We start from the raw sequence: 23,212 nt of genomic DNA on the forward strand, positions 1-23,212 counted from the left end.
TCTTCAGTTTCTTTGAGAGTTAGGGTTCTTATTAAGTTTAACTTGCTGTTATATATTATATGACTCCTTATTAGAGATCGACAGATACAGGGGTTTCAAGGCCGATACCGATTATTTTGTCATCAGGGAAACTGATACCCGATATGTGGGGCCAAGTTTTATGGGCTGATTCTTAAAGCCGATATTGCTTTTTCTTCTTCCATTTACATGATAAAAATAACACAATGATAACAAGTGTTATCATTAATAACATAGCAAGAGTGTCAAGTTAAGCAAAAAAAGAAACATTTATTGGAGGAGTATAGCAGAAATTTCCCCCTCTGGCCAGAAGTTGAAATGACACCAGTGTTGTGCATGGGAGAAGAGCATCTGCTACTGCGACTGCACAGCTCTTTTGTTAGGAGATGTCATATCTTCTGAGGTAAGAAAGCTACAAATATTGAAGTCAGCCGGCGTTAATTTGCTAATGCATCAATGACAACAGACACTCAACAAAGTAACCAGGTGAGCGAAAGCTCGCACCGTGTCAGGCAACACAACCCTGATCACTATGTCATGAACTGACTAATGGAGCCAATAGAGGCATTTGCATGAAATAGGGGAAAAGTCATTTTGCATTTAGGTATGTATGAGAAAAACAAGAAAATAAATAAAAATACTTCAAACATATTCAGTGATCCTTTAAAAAAGCCAAAATATGGCAACAATGGATAGCAAACAATGTAGAACATTTAAATATTGTATATAACAATAAAAAATAAAATAAAACACTTACATGTTTGTGCACTTCATGTATGAGCATGAGCATTGAGAACATTTGTAAACAGCAATACAACAAGCAAACAACAAAATTAAAGAAATGTGAACAATCTGAATCTTAGTGGGTTTTTTTACACCAATGACCTTCCTGAGAACATGTTTGATTTGTATATTAAACTATTTTGTCTACTTAAAAAATTACCATGTTTTACTATCCCATCTATTATGTTCTAACTGGCCTGAAGGAAGAAACTGTTAGAAAAAGAGAGGAAGACGTGCAAGAGCACACACACACACACACACACACACACACACACACACACACACACACACACACACACACACAAACACACACACACACACACACACACACACACGCACACACACACACACAAACGTGCTCGCACAGAAAAAGAGAGAGAGCGCTCACAGCTGTTAACAGTTGTCAAGCAGGTGTGAGTAATCTGAAGAGAAATTAATGTTTTCAGTTTAAGTTTAAATAGCTTAACTCAGCTAGAACAGACAGTGATTGTACATCTAACTAGCTGTTAGCTTCCACTGTGGAGAGGATTTCTTTGCTTTTCAATAAGCTCAGATGGAATGACACATTCTGCTTGGTAAGGAAGCTATTACTGATAAAAATCCACTTTATACACTTTTGAATGCAATTATTATAGATACAGATAACATGCCAATCTATTCATTTTACCTGTTTTACAAGGGTGCAAACATTATTTAGGGGGTCAAAAATACATAAATGGTAGAACAGATGAAATATAGTCAGACTTTGAATTTTTATTGATCGGAATCCAGAACAGCATCTATAATTATTTATTTAGGCTGTAGGTTTTTATACTTAGCAGTGGTTTTACACCTTGTTTTTGGTTCATTGGGGTAGTAGCTTATGTTTCTGATCTGCAGGGTAGGAAACAAGACCTGACACTGGACCTGAGACGTGCCATCCATCTGTTGAAACATCCACTTTATGCCAGGTCATCAGCTTTGGAATCACTTTGCTGGTGCTAAAACTTAGTCTTCATAAAACACATAAAAGATCATAAAAAGAAGGTTTCTGTTTAAAAGGTTTTGAAGGCAAACTCATCTAAAAGAGGAGTGAGACAGGCGTTTTTCTTTATCCTTTAATTTAAAAACCAGACTGGCATGTGTGTATATAAAGAGTTAAAACTCTGTGAGGCTCATGCCTACGCTGTTATGTCTTACCATTTGTAAATTATGCCCTTAAAAAGTGGGTGGACAATAATCTCCCCCAATCACCAACCAGCTTCAGCAGACCACCCCTCCCTTCCCCCCACATGAAACATAACTCCCATTTAACGTTTCTCATATGGTCCTCTTCGAGCCGCAGAAGTCCACAGTAATTCCAAGCATGCATATGAAGTGTTTTCCTCTCTACTGTATACTCAGCTATCAATGACTCTGCAGCTTTCCAAGACTTTCATGCTATGTCATCAAACAGGAACTTTCTCTTCTTGCAGTACGAGGCCAGAAAACACGTATCGTGCAAAAGTTAAAAGCGCACATAATGACACCCCTAGCTTCCTGTCCTCCATCCTCTGTCTTATGTGGGGCTAGCTCTTTATAAGTGTTTCCAGCTGCTGCTGTCGGAACAAAGAATGCATGTTGGAAAGGACCCAGATGTGTAACAGCAGCACCAAGAGGCACTGATTGGGGATTTCTCACTGTAACTGAACAGCAGCTGTATGCTCACCAAGAAAAGGTGACTGCAGCTACAAAAATCTCCAGAATCTTACTGAATGAAAGGAGACAGTACTGTAACAGAGGAGTTGTGCTATATAAAGTCACAACAGTTTGAATGAACGTTTTACCATAATCAGTGTTTTAACTGTTGTTGGGAATGTTGAGAAACAGGATAGGATACATCAGCAGCATGCAGACATAGTCCTGCCCCTTGAAATGTCACATTCTGGAAGATGGAATATTATTTCTTGTGTTTGTCGCCTTTCAATGTATTTCAGCTTTATGCAGCCTGCATATGTTGTGGCTCTTCATAAGTCCAAGTCCCTTTAGAGCACACATAGGGTGCACTTAAAATTGTGAGAAACACAAAACACAAATGTAAATTGTAATTCATTTGATCAGGTTTTGACATTTGTAAATTCATTCAGAGACATGCATGTCTGAAACACAGATTTTATCCCACACCATTTTCCATTTGTTGTTTGGACCATGTTTAATGTTTCAGCTACATGGCTTGTATCTTGAATCTTCTATATAGTTATGCATAAAATATAAATGAATGAAATAATAAACTGAAGTTTGTGGTTGTAAAAATGTGAACAACCAAAACAAAAGTACCTTTCCTATGTGAGATATAAAACATCCAAGTGATCTATTTGATTTCTTAGTACTTTTATTAATGCTGTAATACTGCTGAATCAGAGTATTACAAAAATATAATTTGGAGCCATGAAGGATGCCATTAAGCTTTAGAAATCCAAAATATATTCCGTAGACGTGTATAAGGAGAAGAAGCTGAGATGAGGTGAGGAAGGTCAGAGGCTCTGCATGTTCTGAGAAATGGCACACGATACAGACCTCTCTATCAAGAAATGATAATCCTCTGAAGAATCTTATCTTCAGTCATTAACATCAAAGACGCACAACCAGATGGCAATAAATGCCTTGTACACACATAGCTGGGTCTTTATAAAAATGAATATCTCCCGCATATCGTTTTTAAAGTAATCATTCACATAGGATTGTTTTTAGAAAAACTTCCATCCACACAAACCTGTATTAATTCACCACTGGGCATTGTTTTAAACACGTACCGCAAAGCTAAAACCTGTGTCAGCCAGTCAGTCCTTCAAAAGAACAGCATTGGGAGAAAGAGTTGGTGTAAAACAGCCGACCTCCAAGCGCTTGTTTGTCTTTGGAGCATTTTGGGCTTGTAAAAACAATGGTGCAGAAAGCATCTGAACCAACTGTAAAGTTTGTAACGCTCCATGTATGTTTTTACTTTGACGTCTCAAGACTGAGGTGTAGACAGGAAATGCTGTGTGGTGCCACAGCTGGTAGCTACAGTTGGAAATAGAGTCAACTGGTGGAGTTCAGCTTGTTTGTTCCTCAGCATGGATTCTGGCAACATGAGTGGAGCGCAAAGTGAAACATATAACTTAATATGTTTAGCTTGCTATCTGCTTGGTATTATACGTTGATTAATTATTGATTTTAAATGGTTTATTTGTGCAACTATAGCATAAGCTAGCGCTAAGCAAGCAACCTAGGTCAGCGCTTCTAGGTTAACCTTACTTTTTTCTCATAAAACGTTTATTTTTCAATAATCTGATGATTTTGTAATAGACCACTGAGTTGATCACCTCGCATCCGTGTTACTGTTTGGAAACTAGACCCAGACATGGTCTCTACTCTTGTAAATAAGGTGCTGCAGTTTAGCACGCTCACCTCAGTTATAGCCAGATGTTACTTGACTTAAAAATGACAGACTGTCAAATAGTCACTTATTCACAATAATTGAAACTTTAAAGAAAGATACTAGCTAGATCCGCATTGACATGCAAAAGCCAAATGTAGCTCGCTAGCAAGGCTTGCTGTACTTATCTTGCTAGCTAATGTTATAGTTGCACAATTAAACTGTTTAAAATTATTAAATGAAGTATTATATCAAGCAGATAGCAAGCTAAACATGTTAGGTTATTTGTTTCACTTACCTTTCCACTGATGTTGCCAGAATCCATGTTGAGATCTAAACAACCTGATCTCCACCAGCCGCATGCACCCAGGGCTCATAATACATATGGCGCTCTGAACAGGTGCATTTAATTGGCTTATAAGTAAATCACCCACATGGAGTATGTTCTTGTGATTGGCTGAAACAAGACAGATTTCTGCAACTCATTCTCTGTTAAAAAAAATGCATTTGTGTATCGAGTCAAGTGAGGGGAGTCTAAAAAATCCACTCACACATGCAAGTAAGTTTAAAGACCAGAGGTAGTTAGTAAATCAGTTTAGAATGGTGTACGGATCAGTGAATCTTGCCCTGTGCATGAATAAATCTTCTGGGCGTGTGTGGATTCTGTCCTGTGTATGTATGTTCTAGCTCCATAGTAGACTCCCCCTCTCTCTCCTCGAGTATTATCAGGTGGAATTAAAGAACCTGAACCTGGGGAGCCTCTGCACAGCAGACAGAGAGCTAACCTCTGACCCCGTGCCTCCTTTCCTCAGCAGCATCCTGTGCATTTCTTGTGACCAGCTTGTCATTGAAAGCAGATATGAGATGCTTCTTTTAAATTTTCACACGTTGGAATCCATAACAGTTAGCAATGCTTTGGTCCAGTTTTACACTGATTAGACACATAAGCAGTCAATCACAACACCAACGTAGAAATCAGCACCTCTCTGACAGCATTCATCTTTTGACTCCACTGCATGGCCAAGGCCATAACAATCATTTCTTTTTAAAGATGTAAAACTGAGTTTACGTGTGGATGAAGGGCCTAACCACATAAAAATATATTAGTTTTTCCAAATATCCGGCTATGTGTGGACTAGGCTAAAGAGGCCTGGGAGAGCTAGGTACATCTGGACAAGCAGCCCAACCTGCTCACATGCACACTTCCTTCTTACTAGGTTGGATCAGCTATAAGATCCAAAGTACAAACTGTATAATATGATTGATTTTGATTTTGTAAAGTCCCTTGAGATGACATGTTTCATGAATTGTCGCTATATAAATAAAATTGAATTGAATTGAAACTCCAGAATGGGGTTTAAATGGTGCTGATCCTCACTGTTTCAATAAGTCACCAATACACTTGTTGGCCATTCGAGTCTAATGACATGACAGAAGTTAGCAAAAAGGCTATTAGCGTCTAGGAGTTACCTTTGCATATATTCATCCGTTAAATAATTTGCACTGCTGTGAAAAAGTATTCACCAATATCTTTCTGTTTTTTTGGTTACATTTAAATCTTTCAGACTATAACACAAAAATAAAATCTTATGCAATGTGATGCAGACATAATCATAAATACAAGATGAAGCTTTCAAATATTGATTTATTTTTTTATGGGAGAAAAACTATCCAGGCTGGGACAGGCTGAGTCAAAGGGGTCTTGGGTGTTAGATGAAGCCTGTAGCTTCGATGATCAACAGATTGGAAGGATGGGCTGTCGGGACCGGCTGTTTATTTAAACCATCGGAAAATTTCCTGCCACCTCACCGCAATATGAGCAGAGTGTTCGTGTCCATTAGCTGTTTCCATTAACTCTGTTTAACAGATGACTCGCCGGCCAATTGCGTCAATAGTATCCCTCTGTTTATGGCCACAGTGATCTGCTGGCCTGAGATATGTGGCTGTGGAGGCCATTGGAGTGACCATCAGAACACTGTGGCCATAAACAGAGGGACATGGACACAGGCAACATTCAGGGAGGCTCTTGTGTTTGAACAATACTTTGTTGGTACTAGTGAGCCCAAAGTGTGCCAAGAAAATGTAGCCTTATTTTCCTTAGCTGTGACAGGACTGGCACCCGGCTTCTTCCTCTGCTCGGCTTCAAGGTGTCACATCTTGTGTTTTCAGAGATGGTCTTCCACATGCCTTGGTTGCATCGAGTGGTTATTTCAGGTACTGTCACGTTTTTTCCTTTGGAACCAGTCCGTTCTGCTCTCACCTCTGAGATCAAGAAAGCATTTTTTTGTCCACCCAACAGCAGCTGGCAGGATATTTATTCAGGTTATTCTACTGCTACTGTACAGGTGTACCTAATAAAGTGTCCGATGAGTGTACTAGATCATGGCATGCTTTTTATCTAAAATTATGTAAGAAAATCAAGCAGGTGCTGTTAAAATCTGTTTTAACCACAGAAAGTATGCCTCCTGAGTCTTTCAGGCTGGCAGGCAGCAGTAGGTCAAGCAGGGTTTGCTGCTGCTGCCTTCATCATTTCAGGGTTACTGGGTTCACATCGCTGTAGTCTCCAGCAAAGCCCTTATCTTAGCAGACAGACCACACTTGGCAACCAGTGGAGAGCCTGTGGCTACCGATAGATGTCACCGGGACAAAAAAGAACCTTAATATTGCACATTCGAGTTTCTTTTTGTCTGAAGCCTAAATGCGTTTAAATTGAGACCGCTGGCAGACAACAGCGCAATTTCCTGTTGTCTTTGAGGCATTCTGTGTTCTTTGTGTTCGCAGCTGTTTATTGCATTATGCAGTTTAAAGGAGGCTATCCCCACAAATAAGAGTGCAGAGTCAACTCCATCGAACTCGGTGGAGTTTCCTTACTGTGTGTGTTGTCTGGACCAGTTTTATAGAGGCTTTGAGAGTTTATTGGATCACTGAGGGAATTTAAGGCACAGAATTATGCAAAGGGATGCAAACTTAACAAAGGCTGTCCCATTTGTAGCTTTACATGCACTTTAACTCTCATGGGAGGTTGCACCCTTCTTGTCAATATTTGGCTTGAATGTAGCAAATTAGATCTTCAGAGCCTCTTGACAGCGTCTGGCAAAACTATTCCTATCCCTCGTCATACTTTGTTACAATATAGCCACAAAATTCAATGTAGTGTATTTGGATATTAAATCATTGTGAATGGGAAGGAAGAGTTTTAGTGGTTTAAAAACATTCTGTGAATTAGAAATCAGTGACATGTTTTTGTGTTTAAGCCCCCTTTACTCTTATACCCATAAATAAAACCCAGTGCGTTCAGCAGATGATTAATTAGAAAATGCATGTAATTTAATTTCTAGCTGTTCGCCAAAGACTTCAGAGGTCTGTCAGAGAACATTAGAGAACAAGCTATGTAAGCCAGTTGAGCATCGTGTCAACGCCACAGCCTACCTGAGTATTGTTGCTACCCATGTCCATCCCTTTATGACCACAGTGTACCCAACTTCTGATGGCTACTTCCAGCAGGATAACATGCCATGTCATGAAGCACAAATCATCTCAGACTGGTTTCTTGAACATGACAATGGGTTCACTGCACTCAAATGGCCTCCACAGTCACCGGATCTCAATCCATCAGAGCACCTTTGGGATGTGGTGGAACGGGAGATTCACATCACAGATGTGCAGCTGGCAAATCTGCAGCATCTGTGTGATGTTATCATGTCAATATGGACCAAACTCTCTGAGGAATGTTTCCAGTACCTTGTTGAATCTATGCCATGTTGGATTAAGGCAGTTCTAAAGGCAAAAGGGGGTCCAACCCGGTACTAGCAAGGTGTGCCTAATAAAGTGGCCGGTGAGTGTATTTAAACTGCAACAATTGTGTTACTTGGATGAACTGACTAGAACCAGACAGTTAGGATTTCTGTGACCTCTGAGTAAATATTAGGCCATGACTTGCCTTGAGTTTTATGTGTAGTATGACACAAAAACACTGAAATAAATGATGGCATTTTATGTTGAAATCTTCAAAGACAAAAGACCAAAGCTAAATAGATGCAGCCTGGCTGTTGGCTCTTAGCATGTGTCATTTAGTAGGGCTCGAAGCAGAGGTGAGCTGCTGTGCAATTAGTCATGTTAGAGTGTTTCTCTGCAAAGCCTCCTACCATCAGTACTAAGTAGGTGTAGCCCTTTGATCGCATGGAGTGAGATGAGTATTCAGGGAGATTAAAGACACGTCAGTCAGGCAACAACAGCCCAGAAAGCTGAGTTTCTCTCAGTGGTCTCTAGTTACTGATATACGAAGCAGACAAGAAACCCCTCCAGCCTCCAGCTGCTTTTCTTATTCTCACAGGTTTCATTTGACCGAGTCGAGATCTGCTCCCCTGTCTGCTGTATGCTGTATTATAAGGGCTGAAGCAGTGGAAACAGGCTGAGAAAGTTATTTCTGTCAAAATGTGTCACTCCTGACTTCCCCATTTTCTTTGAAAATGTTTGCAGTTATGAATTTTACAGAAACTCAGGGAGGGTTCTTTTTAAAACTCTTTAAATCCCTTTTACTGGTAATATTTGATGCTGTTTAGAGTTTACCCTTCTGCAGTGCTGTAGCTCTGTGCTTTTTAGAAGAATCTGCTGCAGTCTGACTGGTATTTAACCTTACACTCACATGGTCCTGCTGACCAAGCACACAGCAATACTGCAGATGTTTCCTGAGATGGAGACAGTTGCAGTTCTGCTAAAACTACCAGAATGTCAGTTACAGTTTAAAAGGTGCAAGTTTCTAGTTTCCATGGAGCTAAATCAAAAGAAAACAAAACAAAGTTGTTTTTATCTATGGTTTGGGAGTTGTTGTGTTTCTTGTATTTGCCTTGGAGATCAAGAAAACAAACCAGAATTAAGAGCTCAGAATTATTTCCACTTACCAAAAATGCAATCAAGAATGAGTTCAATTAAAATAAAGCATTATTTGATAAATACAAATTATTACTTTTTGTTTTACCGGATTTATGTGTCAAATACAACTGTATCATAATGACAAGGAAAAGCTCCATGTTTGATTTCAAATGCAATTTTTGACATATTTTTTATGTAACACATGCAATTTAAAAAAAATAATGACATAAAAAACAGAAAGATTTGTGCAAAAACCACCACTGCAACAACAAAGCTCTTGCAGAATATTCGTTAAAATGTATTTGTTGACAACGCGACTCATCATGGAGCATCAAAAGAGGCTGAACGATTGAGAAGTGAGGATGTGGACTGTTTGGTCTCTGAGATCACGCTCTGAGGTGTGTAAACTGTGGTCATTAAGGGATGGAGATGGTCAGCACCCACACTCAGCTAGGCTGTGGTGGTAAAAATAATGCTCAGATGGTAATAAGTGGGCCAAGGTGGGGGAAGATAATGCCCCCCACACCATTACACCACCACAGGCCTGAACTGAGCTGTGATCTATCATTCTATGTTGTTTACACCAAAGCTGGCTGGATGGCACCCGGTGTGGTCTTCTGATGCTGATCTGTGTTTGTGGTTTTGTCCATTCAGCGATGGTATTTAACGTACCTTGGCCTACTCTTGCCTTGTATCATCCCATCCAGTCTCCACATACCCTCCTGACACCAGCAGTACATTATCATCCACACAGCTGCAGCTCACTGACCATTTTCTCTCAACCATAGAGATGTCTCTTGGTGAAAACCTAAGAAGATCAGCAGTTTCTGAAGTGCTCGGACCAGCCTGTCTGGCACAACACCAACAATCTAATTCACCTCCTCGTCCCCCTTTCTGGTGCTCTCTTTGATCCTCAGCATCACATCTAGAGGTCTGAATGTGTTGAGTTACTGCCATGTGATTGGTTGATTTGCTATTTGTGTTAACAAGCAATTGAACAGTCGTGTCCTTATCCTTGTGCATGACCATGGCAGCCATAAGGAGGATGTTTTATTTTCCATTGTGTAACTGTCTTTTGTGAGACTTGCCTTTCTAAAAGGAAGGGCGTGTTGACCACTCCTGCAACTCACTTCAGGTTGTTTTTAAAATCCAGATATTATAGTATTTTATTTTAACATGTTATAAAATAGGGAATGTTGTTTTGTTGAAAATTAAAAACATATTTAAAAAAATAGAAACAAACGTGAAGAGTTCTTTGTGGGTTAAAATTTAAGGATGAGATATAGGAGTACTTTCTCTGTTAGTAAATGTGTGTTTAGATACAAAAGCAAGAGCTACGCAGTTATTTCACCATGTTGTTTTTGTTGTAGACCGTTTAAAAAAAAAGGGTTATTTATTCAAATGTGTGCTATATGTGTGTGTCTCTTTCAGCATGGGTGGGGTCCCTCTCCATGGGGATGATCTTCTTCTGCTCCCCCATCGTCAGCATCTGCACTGACCTCTTCGGCTGCAGAATTACGGCTGTGGGCGGCGCTGCTGTCGGCCTCGTCGGTCTTATGGCCAGCTCCTTTGTCAAGTAAGGAAGCCATGAAGTCTACCATTGCATTGATACATTGAAGCGATCCGGTCCATGTGGGTTTTATTTAGTGATATGCAGGGCTGATTACAAATGCTTGCCACACTTTTCAGACTGCAAAACTCTATCCTTTTCATTCTACTGGACAACTCTACAGTGTTTTGTGTTGGTTCCAGTAAAATACATGGAAGGTAGTGTTTGTAACATGGTAATATGTGCAAATGTTCAGTAAAATAGTAAAGTAAATCATTTCCTAGGAGCTGATGCTCAGCTGCAGGTGAGGCAACAAAACAGCTGTGTTATCAATTTTAGGTGTGCTGAATAAGTAATAAAACTGCTGAATTACTGCTTATCAGGTGACTTTTCGAAGGGACTTACACAAGCCCCTGGGTAGGCTAGCAGCCAACTTCTGCAGAGGACAGTGCACAGTGCCAATAACTGCACTGCTGCCAAGTTATTTTCAAAAGCCAGAACAGATCTTTTTACCCCAATCTGGATGATTAAAGTTCAGTTTTTGATATCTTCTGACACCTTATTAGAGAAAAATTAATCTTTTTTTATTATCACTGTTAAACATAATGTGCCTTGCTAAATAAACCTTTAGATGAACTCAGCCCTTGTAGTGTAAAGCCCCGTGCACATGGCAAGCATTCATTGAAAACGAGATTGTTATCCCATAACGGACATAGGGATGTTTTCAAAGCATTGCTTTTGAACCTGTTTTCAAGTCATGCCGTTTTCAGAGAAAATACATGCCGTTGTGGCAGTAGAAACGCAACGGAACTTTTCTGTTTTCATTAAAAATCATTAGGAAAATACACATGCAATTTAAGAAAAGCTTAGTTTGATCCTGTTTTATAGTAGGCCTATTACTGTTTTTATTTGGTGGATATTCATTAAAAGTAGAATAATAAGAAAGCTAATGTCTCTATACCCCATAACGTCTTTGCTTTTCAGGGACATAGGAAGACACACTGCCTAAGGTTAATATAGCTCCTAGATTACCTTACTGTACATGCAGCTCTATAGTATAGGTGAACTGAGCTCAGGCTGACATGTTTGTTGGACATACTGAAAACCCACGCTGTGAATCAATAAAAACATTATTCAGTCCTATTATTGTATGCTGTGCAGATGTTCAGTCTTTGCTGATGAAGAGCACTGGAGCAGTTTCGGCACTCAAAGACAGTCTGGGCAAAAGTAAAATGCCAGTAAAATAGCAGAACTATTTTCTTCAGACCAATACACATGCAGTATGCAAAACAGGGATACATAAAGAGCGACAAACATACTTAGACATGACACGACCTGATGTTCCACCCCATATGCCTAATTTCCCTCAAAACGTCTTTTTTTGTTAAACCATGACAGGATAGGAAACAGAGTCTTTATTGTATCACAAAGCTCTCATTGGAGCCATGTTTTGTTTTTCTTACCCTGCAGGACCCTTGGTGTGATGTATTTCACATATGGCATTGTGTTCGCCTGTGGCTGCTCCTTTGCCTACCAGCCCAGCCTGGTCATCCTGGGCCACTACTTTAAGAAGCGCCTGGGCCTGGTGAACGGCATCGTGACGGCCGGCAGTGGCATCTTCACCGTCTCCCTGCCCTTCGTTCTGTCGGGCCTGCTGGAAAGTGTGGGCCTGCAAAACACTCTGCGTGTTCTCTGCATCCTCATGGTTGTGCTGATACTAGCCGGCTTCACCTACAAGCCTCTGCTGCCAGCCAGTCCCGTTAATTCCCAAACAGGAGGATTCCAACTAAGCCGGATCTTCAACAAGAACATCTGGAAGTCTGTGGGATACCGGATTTGGGCCTTTGGCATACCTGCTGCTCTTTATGGGTACTATGTACCCTACGTTCATCTGGTGAGTTGTGCTTTTTACTGACCTGACCTCATCAATTTGATGTCCAGGCTGGAAAAGAAACCTTATTGCAGAAGCCAGTGTCCATAAGTGGGTGTTTTGTGTTGATAAGTTAGCAGTGGAACAGCAGCTTGAGTCATTTTCATGTAAACATGAGAAAAAAAGTGAAACCACAGTCTTAATAGTACAAAGGGTTTCTGGTTCTCACTGCAGTATTAACAAGTATTGTGCAGTGTAAAAGTGTTTTACACCTTAAAGCTTTATTCTGCTTTTGCTTTTTTATCACAGGTAACTATTCCAGATCAAACTAATTTTAATATCAGACAAATATATTTGAAGTAAAAAAAAAAAACACAGGATATTTTCAAATGATAATTTCATTTATTAAGCAACTCTACATCAGAATGGCTTGAAACTAAACCTAAGTTAAGATTTTCTAGCGGGCTTGTCAAAGTTGGACTTAAATCCAGTTGAGATCCTGTGGCACGCCTTTAAACCGGCCATTCATGCTCAAAACCCTCCAATGTGGTTGGATGAAGACAATTCTGCAAAGAAAAGTGGGCCAAAAGTTCTCCGTTTACATGGTCTCCACCAGTAGCATTGACCAGCAGTCTCATTTATAAAACACAGCATAGGATCTATACTAAAAGGTTGTGTACGCCCAAATACCAAAAATGGCAAACGGCAACAATAAAAAAAAAGAAAAAAAAAGAAAAGATTTATAAAACCATGCGCACGCAGATCAGCAAACAATTTCATCGTCGTTTTAGGGCAAAAACTATGGTAGCCACGGACAGAAACAAAGAAACTGACGCTTATGATAAAGTTGATATATGATTAAAGTCTAATATGGCTATCGCACAACTGCTAAAAAACACATTGCAATTAATCACGTTATAAGCCAGCTTATAATAAAAATAATAAAGATCATTTAAGTCGTCAGTCAAGTTATTAATTCAACAAATGTGGCTTTTATTGTTTTCTTTACTCTGATATACATTTAAAAAGCTGTGAGATAAAAACAACAGCAGAGGGGCTGCGCTAGATGTGACCAACAATTCTTTGACATTTGGTTAAAGCTGCATCAAATCTACTGTCACCCAGTGACACAGTGATTGCTCACTGTAAAGCGTGTGCAGGGGAAGGCAGATGGTTATGTGGAAATTGTGTAGATGCTCTCGTGTTTTTGAGCACTGTCTATCCCAGGTGCTGTTAATTTTTCTCTAACAACCTTTCTTGTGCGACAGCCTGGATGTGTTGCGTACATTCCTCCTCAAAGTGCCGCTTGGTAGATCTTCTCATAGTCAATGCAAAGGAGTTCACACACGGCTAAAGTGAAGTTCGATGATCAGATGAAAGAGAGAGACAGATGCCGCTTTCTCTGACAGGCTATGGGTCGTTGCTTTCTGGGGTGTGTGTATAATGTCTTAATTTTGGACATTACGGCCTGCTTTGCAGATAAATGATAAGCAAAAGTTTTTTTTTTCCATCGCTAGTTTGACTGAGCTTAACGGAAGTGTGTACAGCAATCCAGAGGGGCTGTTTTTCAAATTAATCACTGCATTAATTTATTTGATCTCACCAAAGTAATAAAAATGAACACAAATAGTTAATGTGATCATTTTAACAGCCCCACTATTAACACAAACATTTACAACATAAATTACTAAAGCAATTCACCTCATGGTATATATATATATATATATATATATATATATATATATATATATATATATATATATATATATATAAAGATCCTGTGCTCACAAGATGGAGCAGTTTTTGCAGATTTAGTTATCTCTCAAATGTACTTTTTCCTCCTTTTTCCCAGCATGCTCGGGCTAATCACAACCCTAGTGATGATGGACTCCGCAGTGTTTTTTTTGCAAATGTTGCTTCTGGTCTTATAAGCCTGAATCAGAAAACAAACGTTACCCATTAACCCATTACATGTTTATACGAAACCCTGCGGTCTGGAGTCCTTTCAGAGCATTTACGTTTTCTGTGAGACTATTTTCTAAATGGAAAGAAGCACGTTTCTTGCTAACCTCAGTCCTGTGAACGGCAGTGATTATTTTTTATCTCTGCCTGAAGAAGAAACATGCTGACTTTGAAGTAAACATGCTCTGAGGGGAGCAGAGAAGCAGAAGGGCCTGGGTGTTCTGGAGAGCTTCAGGGGTGACCGTTTATTTGGACACCAAGACTTTGTTATTCCAAGGAGATCAGCTGTGTTTTCCTAACACTTCTCCAGTGTCAGCTACTCAGACTGGGACACCACAGGGGCTAAGCTTCAGCCTCAGCACCAACGCTGGCCTTGTAGCCTAAGCAGCCATCCATCCCCTCTACATAAAATTAGGCCCGCTGTTTGTCACCCACACTATGGGAAGAGGAGGAAGGAAAACCACCAGTTTAATGGCCCATTGTTAGATTTACAGCAATGAGAGTACTATCTGGTATTATGAGTAAAGTCCTTATTTGGACAACCACCCATAACAATGCGGATTGGAGAGAAGACACTGACCTTCAGAGTGTGTCTGTTCTGTTGACGTTGACTCCAAAGGTGTGCTAGTTAATTTCTAAAAACTGGGCCAGAAGGGACTTTGCATGCGCCTTTATGCTAGATCAGCGATTAAGAGCAGTTTTTTGGGTGACTCACAGATTTCTGTTAATATCTCAGGGGACGGTTATTGTGTTATGTTGCAACGAAATGCAGGAAGATGTCTGGATGTTTAACAGCCTTTAAAGAATATGGAGGACTGAACAGGAAGGAGTTGGACTGGTGCTGTTTTTAAGTGGCAGCAGTGAGTTAGAATAAACAGTTTCTCTGGAGTAGGATGACTCAAGCAGTCAAATCCACAGCCTCCAGTTCAGGAATGTCAGCTGGCTTTAAGTTGCTCCTGCCTAACAAGACGTATCTGTGATGAGAGAAGAGGGCGTGTAAAAAGACTGCAATCAGCTGGCACAAGGTCTACTAATATACAGTGGGTGTCAAAGTATTTACATCCCTGATCCCTTGTATAGTTTGTGACGCGCTGAATGCGTACTTTGCCGCTTCTGGCAGATTTCCCTTTCAGGTTACCTTGTGTTTAGCTCCACCCATTATGTTATCGACTCTGACCCCGTCTCTGCTCAGCAGAGGTATCCTCACAGCAAGATGCAGCCACCACGGACAGGATGTGTGTTCTGAATCATGTGTTAGTTTTCTGTTCCGCGTTTTTGATGTATGCCAAAAAGTTGTTTTGTCAACATTGGCCTTCTTGTTGTTTCACTTCCATAAGACTAGACCTGTTTAGTGCATGGCTCATAGTTGTTATAGTTAGCAGATTCATCATTTGACTACCTGGTCCCCATTCAAGCTGATGTTCAAAGCCACCACCCTATTGACAGATACATGGCTAGCTTAGGGTTTATATTTCTTCACTTCAGTCTGAGGCTTTGCCGTTTGTCTTTTCTCTCAGTGCCACCATCAAACAAACTAGATGGAGAGAGTTTGCTTTGCAGGTTAGTAGCATGAAACTGGAGAAGAGTTGGAGTGTGGACAAAAGGCTTGGTGTAGATTTGTAGAAGCCCAGCCTGTTTGTGTTTATGGGGCAGGATTGTGGTGTTCTTGCCCACAAGGCCAACTGTCAGGTCAACAGTTGCATCATGTGAGGTTATCTTCATGGAAACGTGATGAAAGACACGTAGACTGTAGAAAGCAAACACCCCGCAGTCATAAATTCAAATCTTTGAAAAAAGCCCGATAAGCACGAGTGCTTTTTAGCTCAATTGTTTTATTACATTTTAGATTAGGGAGTGTACTTGCACTAAATTTCTTCATGTAAAGGTGCAGTGTCTTGCAAAAGTATCCATACCACTTAAACCTTTCACATTTTGTCATAAGACAACCACCAACACATATTAAGTGGAAGGAGACAAATGCATGTTGTTCCAAACTCAACTCTAACAATCTAAAAAGTGTGGTGTGAGACAGTGTGCAGGCCGTGGCCACTCTGTGTCAGTACTTGGTAGAACTGCTACTATTTAACGCTCCAGTTACAGCTGCAGGTCTCTCTGGAGTATGTCTGGACCAGCCCAGTCTCATGTCTCCTGCCGTCTCTAACAGGTCTTCATCCCCACAGCTTGGTGGTGCCACCATCATGCTGTGGGGATGCAGATAGCATTTTGCATGTGCAGTGACATGACAAACATTTAATTGTATGGAGAGATTCAAGTAATATAAATAAACAAAAAAAGGCCTTTTTAAATTTTTGTAAAATGTAACGAGAAATGCAAATGCTGTTACTGTGAAGCATATTTCTGAAGTTTTCTTCAGCCAGTGGGGGGTAAAAACAGGTGTGTCAAGCTCAATGACAGAAGGGCCCAAAGCGTGAAACACAGACTACATCACAGGCATAAACAGGATAGATGTACATGTCATTTACGTCTGTTTTATTTATATAGTGCTAATTCACAACTGTCATTTTAAGACCCCGTAGAAAATATAGTAAATTTAAAAATGATTCAGTTCAGTCCAGTCCTACAGATGGAGTAAAAGTTGATTACATACGTTCCAATTAAGTCCTCGTTATAAAATAACGCTGTCTAGTTCAGTTTATTATTCCAATTAGTAAAATGTTTTTTTGTCTAAGGAAACCCAGCTAATTGCATCAGTATACAGACGTTGCAGCAATCCCTCTTACTAAGTGAGCATGCAACAGCAGTGGAAAGTCAATTTCACCAACTTGTTATCTTTGAAGCAATTCCTCATACTAAGTGTGAGTGTGGTGACAGGAAGGATAAACCTTCTGTTCCAGTTCATCACAGAGACTAGTTGCTTGCACAGGTATGTAAAGTAACAAAACTGAGTAAACCTCTTACATCTGATGTGTTTTGCTGTCTTTTCATGGGACAACGCTAAAGATGTGACCCTTGGATACAGCGTAGTCAGTGTGCAGCATGTATAAATTTGCTGTGCCACTAGAATACCTCAACACTCAGCCAGACTTCCAGTAATCAATAAGAGAGATTGTGAGAGTGATCACAGCATATTTAACACATCCGCTCCCCATTTACACCCAAGATTCTGTAACACTAACGAGTGACATGGTTTAGACATTACTGGCAGTGTGTTGAGTTATCTTAATTGTACATTTTACCTCGTATCGAAACATCCTATATTCAGGGCTCTGCAATGAAAAGACAAATTAAGATATTTAGAAAAAGGTGAGAGGCGTACTCACTGTTGTGAGACACTACTACCAAACATTCATTTGAGCAGCATGGAGCTGGAGGAGCGGCACTGTCTAATACTTTTTGTGGCCCTTTCACATAAAATCTCAAAACATGCAGCTAAGCTTGTGGTATGAAAAAGATTTAAATTCAAAGTCAGAAAAGAGGTTTAATCAAATTAGAAAGTGGAAGAAATACAGATAAACTGAGACAAACTGAGAGACACAAGTACTAACACAAGTCAAACGCAAAATATGCATTATACTGTACCTAATGTCAGAGGGAAACAAACCATTATGTAGACCCAAAGTAAAACCTGTTAGAAGTCAGAGAGACCTTTTAGAATACAACAGCAAAGGTTAAAACCCAGAAACTATCAAGCTGGAATTTCATTCACATCTGCTTTCTTTGTTTGATTCTTCCCTCCGGGGTTTAGCCTCAGAATAGTTTATGTATCATGAGTTACTCTCCTGATGCATGCAAAGTATGCATACACACACTCACACCCATTTAGTACCCAGTAAGGCCTGCAGCCCTCTCTGAACAGGAAAGCCTTGAATACAGAGCATCTTGTTGTTGTATGGATGGAGACAATAAGTCCCCCAGAGGTCGAAGCAGATAGATCTGAGACCTGCAGACGGCTGGAGACTGATGAGGGCGGTTGTAGAGGCTGCAGACAGATAGGCGCTTTGAGTTGAATTGATGTAGCATGCCTGGAGGTACACATAGCAGGCCGCCCACCAAACAGCAGTCCCCCTCCTGTATCTGAGTCTTAAATAGTTGGAGGCAAATGACTACAGTACGTTTTCTGCACCGCAAACATCCGCACTCCTTTTTTTTCTAATTTCCTACAAATGACAAGCACGTAGGAGCCAAGCCAAACGAGCGATAAGAAAACGTGGGCACATTGCTACTAGCAGATGTTTATAAATCACATTTGTGATCATGTCTATTTTTTTCAATTCAGTTTATTTATATCGTGTTGTTTCCTGACAAAACTCCTCTCAAAACACTCGATGATAAGCAAAAAAATCTACCTTCCATTCTAGTTTTAGAAACTTTAGAAACAAACCCGTAAAGTTGCAGTCTGAGGGTAAACTGCTCTGTGGGGTATACACAGAACTATGAGTTCTTCTGCTCCAATGATCTTGCTCATTCTGAATTTAACAGGAAACCATTGAGGAGGAGTTGAAGTTGGAGAAACGTGATTCCTTTTTTATTATCACCAGAACCCATGCTGCAGCAATAATACCCTTCAAAGCCAGAATTACAGTCACACTAACAGAAATAATCATAATGTTACTGGCCATTTCAAGAAATCCAGGAGATTCTTGTTTTACTCGAAGCTGAGACTCAAATACTGCAGGTTAAATCCTCATGACTATATAACAAATCAGATCTGGTACAACACCTAGCATGTTGAGCTTATGGAAAAGTGGGATTTTCCACTTCTTCCATCCACCACTGATTTGGTTTATGCAACTTTTCTTTTTAACCATGACAGTGTCTTCTATGCTTCTGAAATGTAGAAATGTTTGGACTGCATGGTTCTGAAATGTGTTCTCTTTATGATTAACGTGTACTAGAACTATTTAATTGGACATTTCTGCATAGGTATTGGATCTGTTTATCTTGTAAAGTGTCTTGAGATGACATTTGCCGTGAAATGGAACTATATAAATTAAATGAACTGAAAGAAATAATAAGAATAAAAGAATAACTCGTCTTAATAGCTGACTGAACAGCTTTTTGCCAGGCATTATAAAAGCTAAAATAGATTTGTCCTTTACAGGCAAAGTGACATTTCACCTGCAGTGTGAACCTTAAAACCACTGCAAAGCTAATTTACTCCTTAGTGCTACTCAAATAGAAGCCCTTGGTTTTTATATTGGACCCTTAAAAGGTTTTATTTCTGCATTGATTTAATGCTTATTTAATTTTTTTATTAGTCTTTGAAGATTTGTGACTCTGTACTATCACATTAAATACCAATAAAGCATCTGCTTTGCTTGTCATTTGCAGATGAACCATGTGCAAGAGCGTTTTGGACCAGAGGCAAACAAGGAAATCCTGCTCTTGTGCATCGGCATCACATCCTGCTTGGGCCGATTTATCTTCGGCAGTGTGGCGGATTTCGTCAAGGGAGCCAACAAAGTATTCCTTCAGGTGAGACTGCGTTACTGCAGAGAGAAGGTCTGACCGCGGAAGACATTCCATACGTCGTTTTATTGATCATAGATCCTACAATATTAAAGCAGCTTAGATATATTCAGGGATGGGTAATGAAGAGACTTTTATTAAATTTGAAGATTCTAAAGGAAGATAAGAAGTCCAAAAAGAAATCAAAGCTGCAAGTAGCATAGGACAGCCCTCGTAGCTCAGCGGCGCTCGGCTTGTGTGGCGACAGTGGGAGATCAGCTTTGGCGCCTACACACCTCTGTCGAACCACTGTTTCATTCCACAGGTCACTTCTAGATGGTACAATAAGCAAACCTCAACATTACCTTCGGCCAGACTTGGTTCCACTCCGGTGAGAAGTGTTGAAAATTTGGCCATAATATGACATTCTTGATAGCGGCCGTGGTCACTTCTTGTTTGGTGGCGAAGGGTTAATGAAGACTTCCTGTTGTGTTTTGAAAATATCACCTGAAATATCACCTGAAAGTGTGACTTCTACAGACGGTAAAAAAGCATTAATCAGCAAAGAAAGCTTTCACATGGTTCTGAGTGGGCGGGGCTAAAGTGATTTCATGAACTGATTACACCAACGTCTTGAACAGACATCCACCATGAAGCCCACCAAATTTGTTGTGGATCTGATGATGTATCAAGGAGATGTTTGAAATATTCTAGGAGCGCCGTTGATCCAAATTCCGCCGTAATCCACTTCTTATGTGACTTGTTGTGGGATTTGAACCATCGCTCCAAGAAATGTTTGTTGGTCCTGATTAGCTGCATATGTGTACAGATTAAAAAATATGTGTATTTTAATCCTAGGCCAAAACATGTAGCGTGTCTAGGGGGCGCTGTGAAGGAATTATGCCACTCCTGCACATTTCACTGCATATTTCTCTGGCCTGGACCAAGATTGATCACATTGAATGAGATGAAAATCATAAGAAATGGGAAAATTAGGGCCAAAAGTATGGTCACAGCATGACGGCAGACTTGGCTGTAATCGGCATGACCACACCCTCTCTCGAAAAGTCTCTGTGTTTGAACTGTCCTGAGACAGTTTCAAGTTGATAAGGTCAAGGGGATCCGAGAAGGAATCTTCCAAGCGAAAAAAGTGACTTCCTGTGGTCAGAGGACATGGCTTTGATGAAGTCACCATTTGACCACATAGGATCGTTGGTCACCTGAGAGGGATCAATCATACCAAGTTTGGTTTAATTCAGCCTTTATATGTGAGAGTTACAACATTTCAAATGTTTCGAATGCAAGTACAGAAAGTTAATTTCTTGGCCACGCCCCCTAGACATTTTCAAAAACACACAACTTTTATAACTTTTAATTCCCCGTGACTGAAGGACATACTGGACAAATTTGAAGCTGATAGCTCAAACTCCCTAGAAGGTGTTTGTTAAAGTTCAACGTGGTAAAGGATCTATCATGCCAAATCAACTTTTAACTCTTAACTATGTCATAATGCTATTCCTTCTTCAAAATCCTGCCCAAAGTGGTAATTTGCTTGATTCACGGATGCCTGAGTAATCCTTGTGAACTCTGGGAAGCAGCTCCTCCCTGTCCTGGGAAACGAGTGGTCCATCACTGGCCTACGTGGAGCAATGATTACCCGCCACCTAGTACCTACCTTGACCTGTAAACAACACCAGCGAGAGTGATGTCAGGCAGAGCGCAATCATTTCTGTTCAAAGTTGAGACCAGGTGGCTCTTTTAGCACCTAATCTGCACAGAAACTGCTCTTTTCTGATACCGTGCTGCAGCTGCTCTAGGGTGATGCCATATGAACGCAAGTGTATTTCTTCCAGGTTGGACAAATAGCACCAGAAAACAATTATTTCATAACAAATAAACACTCCGTAGGGACAAAGGCAACCATTCATCATATCATAATTACTGACTTTAGAAGGCTTAAAAAGCATGATGTAGAACCTTCAAAATCATTGATATTTATTACTGGATTGGACATCCCCTATTTACTGTTAGGGGTCGCTGTAGAGCCGTTTGGCCAAGCCCATTGTCAATTCCATTGAAATCCTAAATTTCACGTGGGAGACAAAGTTGGGTGAGTTCTGATGTATGTTTATGCCCCCAAAAAGCCACTTAAAGACCCTTCGCAGCGCTTTCACCACTAAGCCTTAGTAAAAAACAAGTATGTTTATAAGCATAAATTGAAGCCATCAAGCTTCATGTAACATCAAACTCTTGTGACGTGTAAATCTGCATAAACATTCTACATAGAAAACCTGAATAATTTCTCGTGTTGCAGGTCATTTCATTCCTCGTCATCGGCGTCATGTCCATGATGATCCCCCTGTGCCATATCTTCGGAGGGCTGATTGCCGTGTGCCTGCTGATGGGGCTGTTTGACGGCTGCTTCATCTGCATCATGGCCCCCATCGCCTTTGAGCTGGTCGGAGCCAAAGATGTCTCGCAGGCTATCGGCTTTCTGCTCGGTCTGATGTCCGTTCCAATGGTTGCAGGTCCCCCGATTGCAGGTAAAACAGAAACGACGAGAGAAGCTGTGATCATGCTCTGTTGGCTGTTTGATATTAGACAAACTTTGTGTTTAAAGCAGGAATAGAATGCTTTACGCTAAACATTTTTGGGTTTTCTTTAAAGTAAAAGTCTTCCTGCTGATGGGCATGTACTTTGAACATCTTTGGCGGTATGTTTAGACGCCCGTCCCTCCTCTGTAAATAGATTGCTTCTCGCGGTCAGCCAGAGAGAATTTGTGCAGCAATCTAATCCAGCTCGGTTACCAGGCTGCTTATAGAGAGCAGCGATCCTTTTCACACGTTTACTTTTAGGCTTGTTGCTCCATCTAGTGTCTTTACCTCAGTTGTTCTAATTTTGAAAGCTTGTACGTTTAAATGTAGGTTCTGATTTTGTCTCATTTAAATGTGCCAGATCAAAAAATGAAATTGTTGTAAGCAGCAGACGCGATGAGAGACCACAAGTCAAGCTGGTCAAGGCGCTCCTTGGATTCTGACAAAACAGACGTGATAGCAGCAGCTACACGTGCGTCTCCCTGCGCTGCCATGTTTATTTTAGTTCAGCTGTGGGTTTGGCAGCTATTGCTTTCGTCACAGTTAGTATGTCCTGCATTAAACCTCAATACTGCAACGTGATTGGCCCGAACCGTTTTTGGACACAAATGGTTGAAGCCGCAGCGGTACAACATGGATTCTCGTGTGTTTGTGAACGCACAAATACGGCGAGAATTCATCTTGTAGGCAAGGTTATGCTTGTTGTGCAGAATATTACCTTTTTCATGTTCTGCTCCTAATAGCTGGTTACTTTATGAATACAAAGAGCTCAGTAATGCTTT

General features: G+C 40.4%; 1 protein-coding gene across 1 annotated transcript in view; it reads left to right on the forward strand.

Annotated features, from left to right (window-relative positions):
• The window catches only part of slc16a10 (solute carrier family 16 member 10), a 42,411-nt gene that overhangs the window by 15,580 nt on the left and 3,619 nt on the right, over positions 1-23,212 (forward strand). The window contains exons 2-5 of the mRNA XM_012878254.3: positions 10,478-10,622; positions 12,066-12,489; positions 19,720-19,863; positions 22,151-22,379. Coding sequence (XP_012733708.2) covers positions 10,478-10,622; positions 12,066-12,489; positions 19,720-19,863; positions 22,151-22,379 — 942 coding nt within the window. The remainder of the gene's footprint in view (positions 1-10,477; positions 10,623-12,065; positions 12,490-19,719; positions 19,864-22,150; positions 22,380-23,212) is intronic.

This window comes from Fundulus heteroclitus, chromosome 15, assembly GCF_011125445.2.
Source record: "Fundulus heteroclitus isolate FHET01 chromosome 15, MU-UCD_Fhet_4.1, whole genome shotgun sequence".
Taxonomy (NCBI): domain Eukaryota; kingdom Metazoa; phylum Chordata; class Actinopteri; order Cyprinodontiformes; family Fundulidae; genus Fundulus; species Fundulus heteroclitus.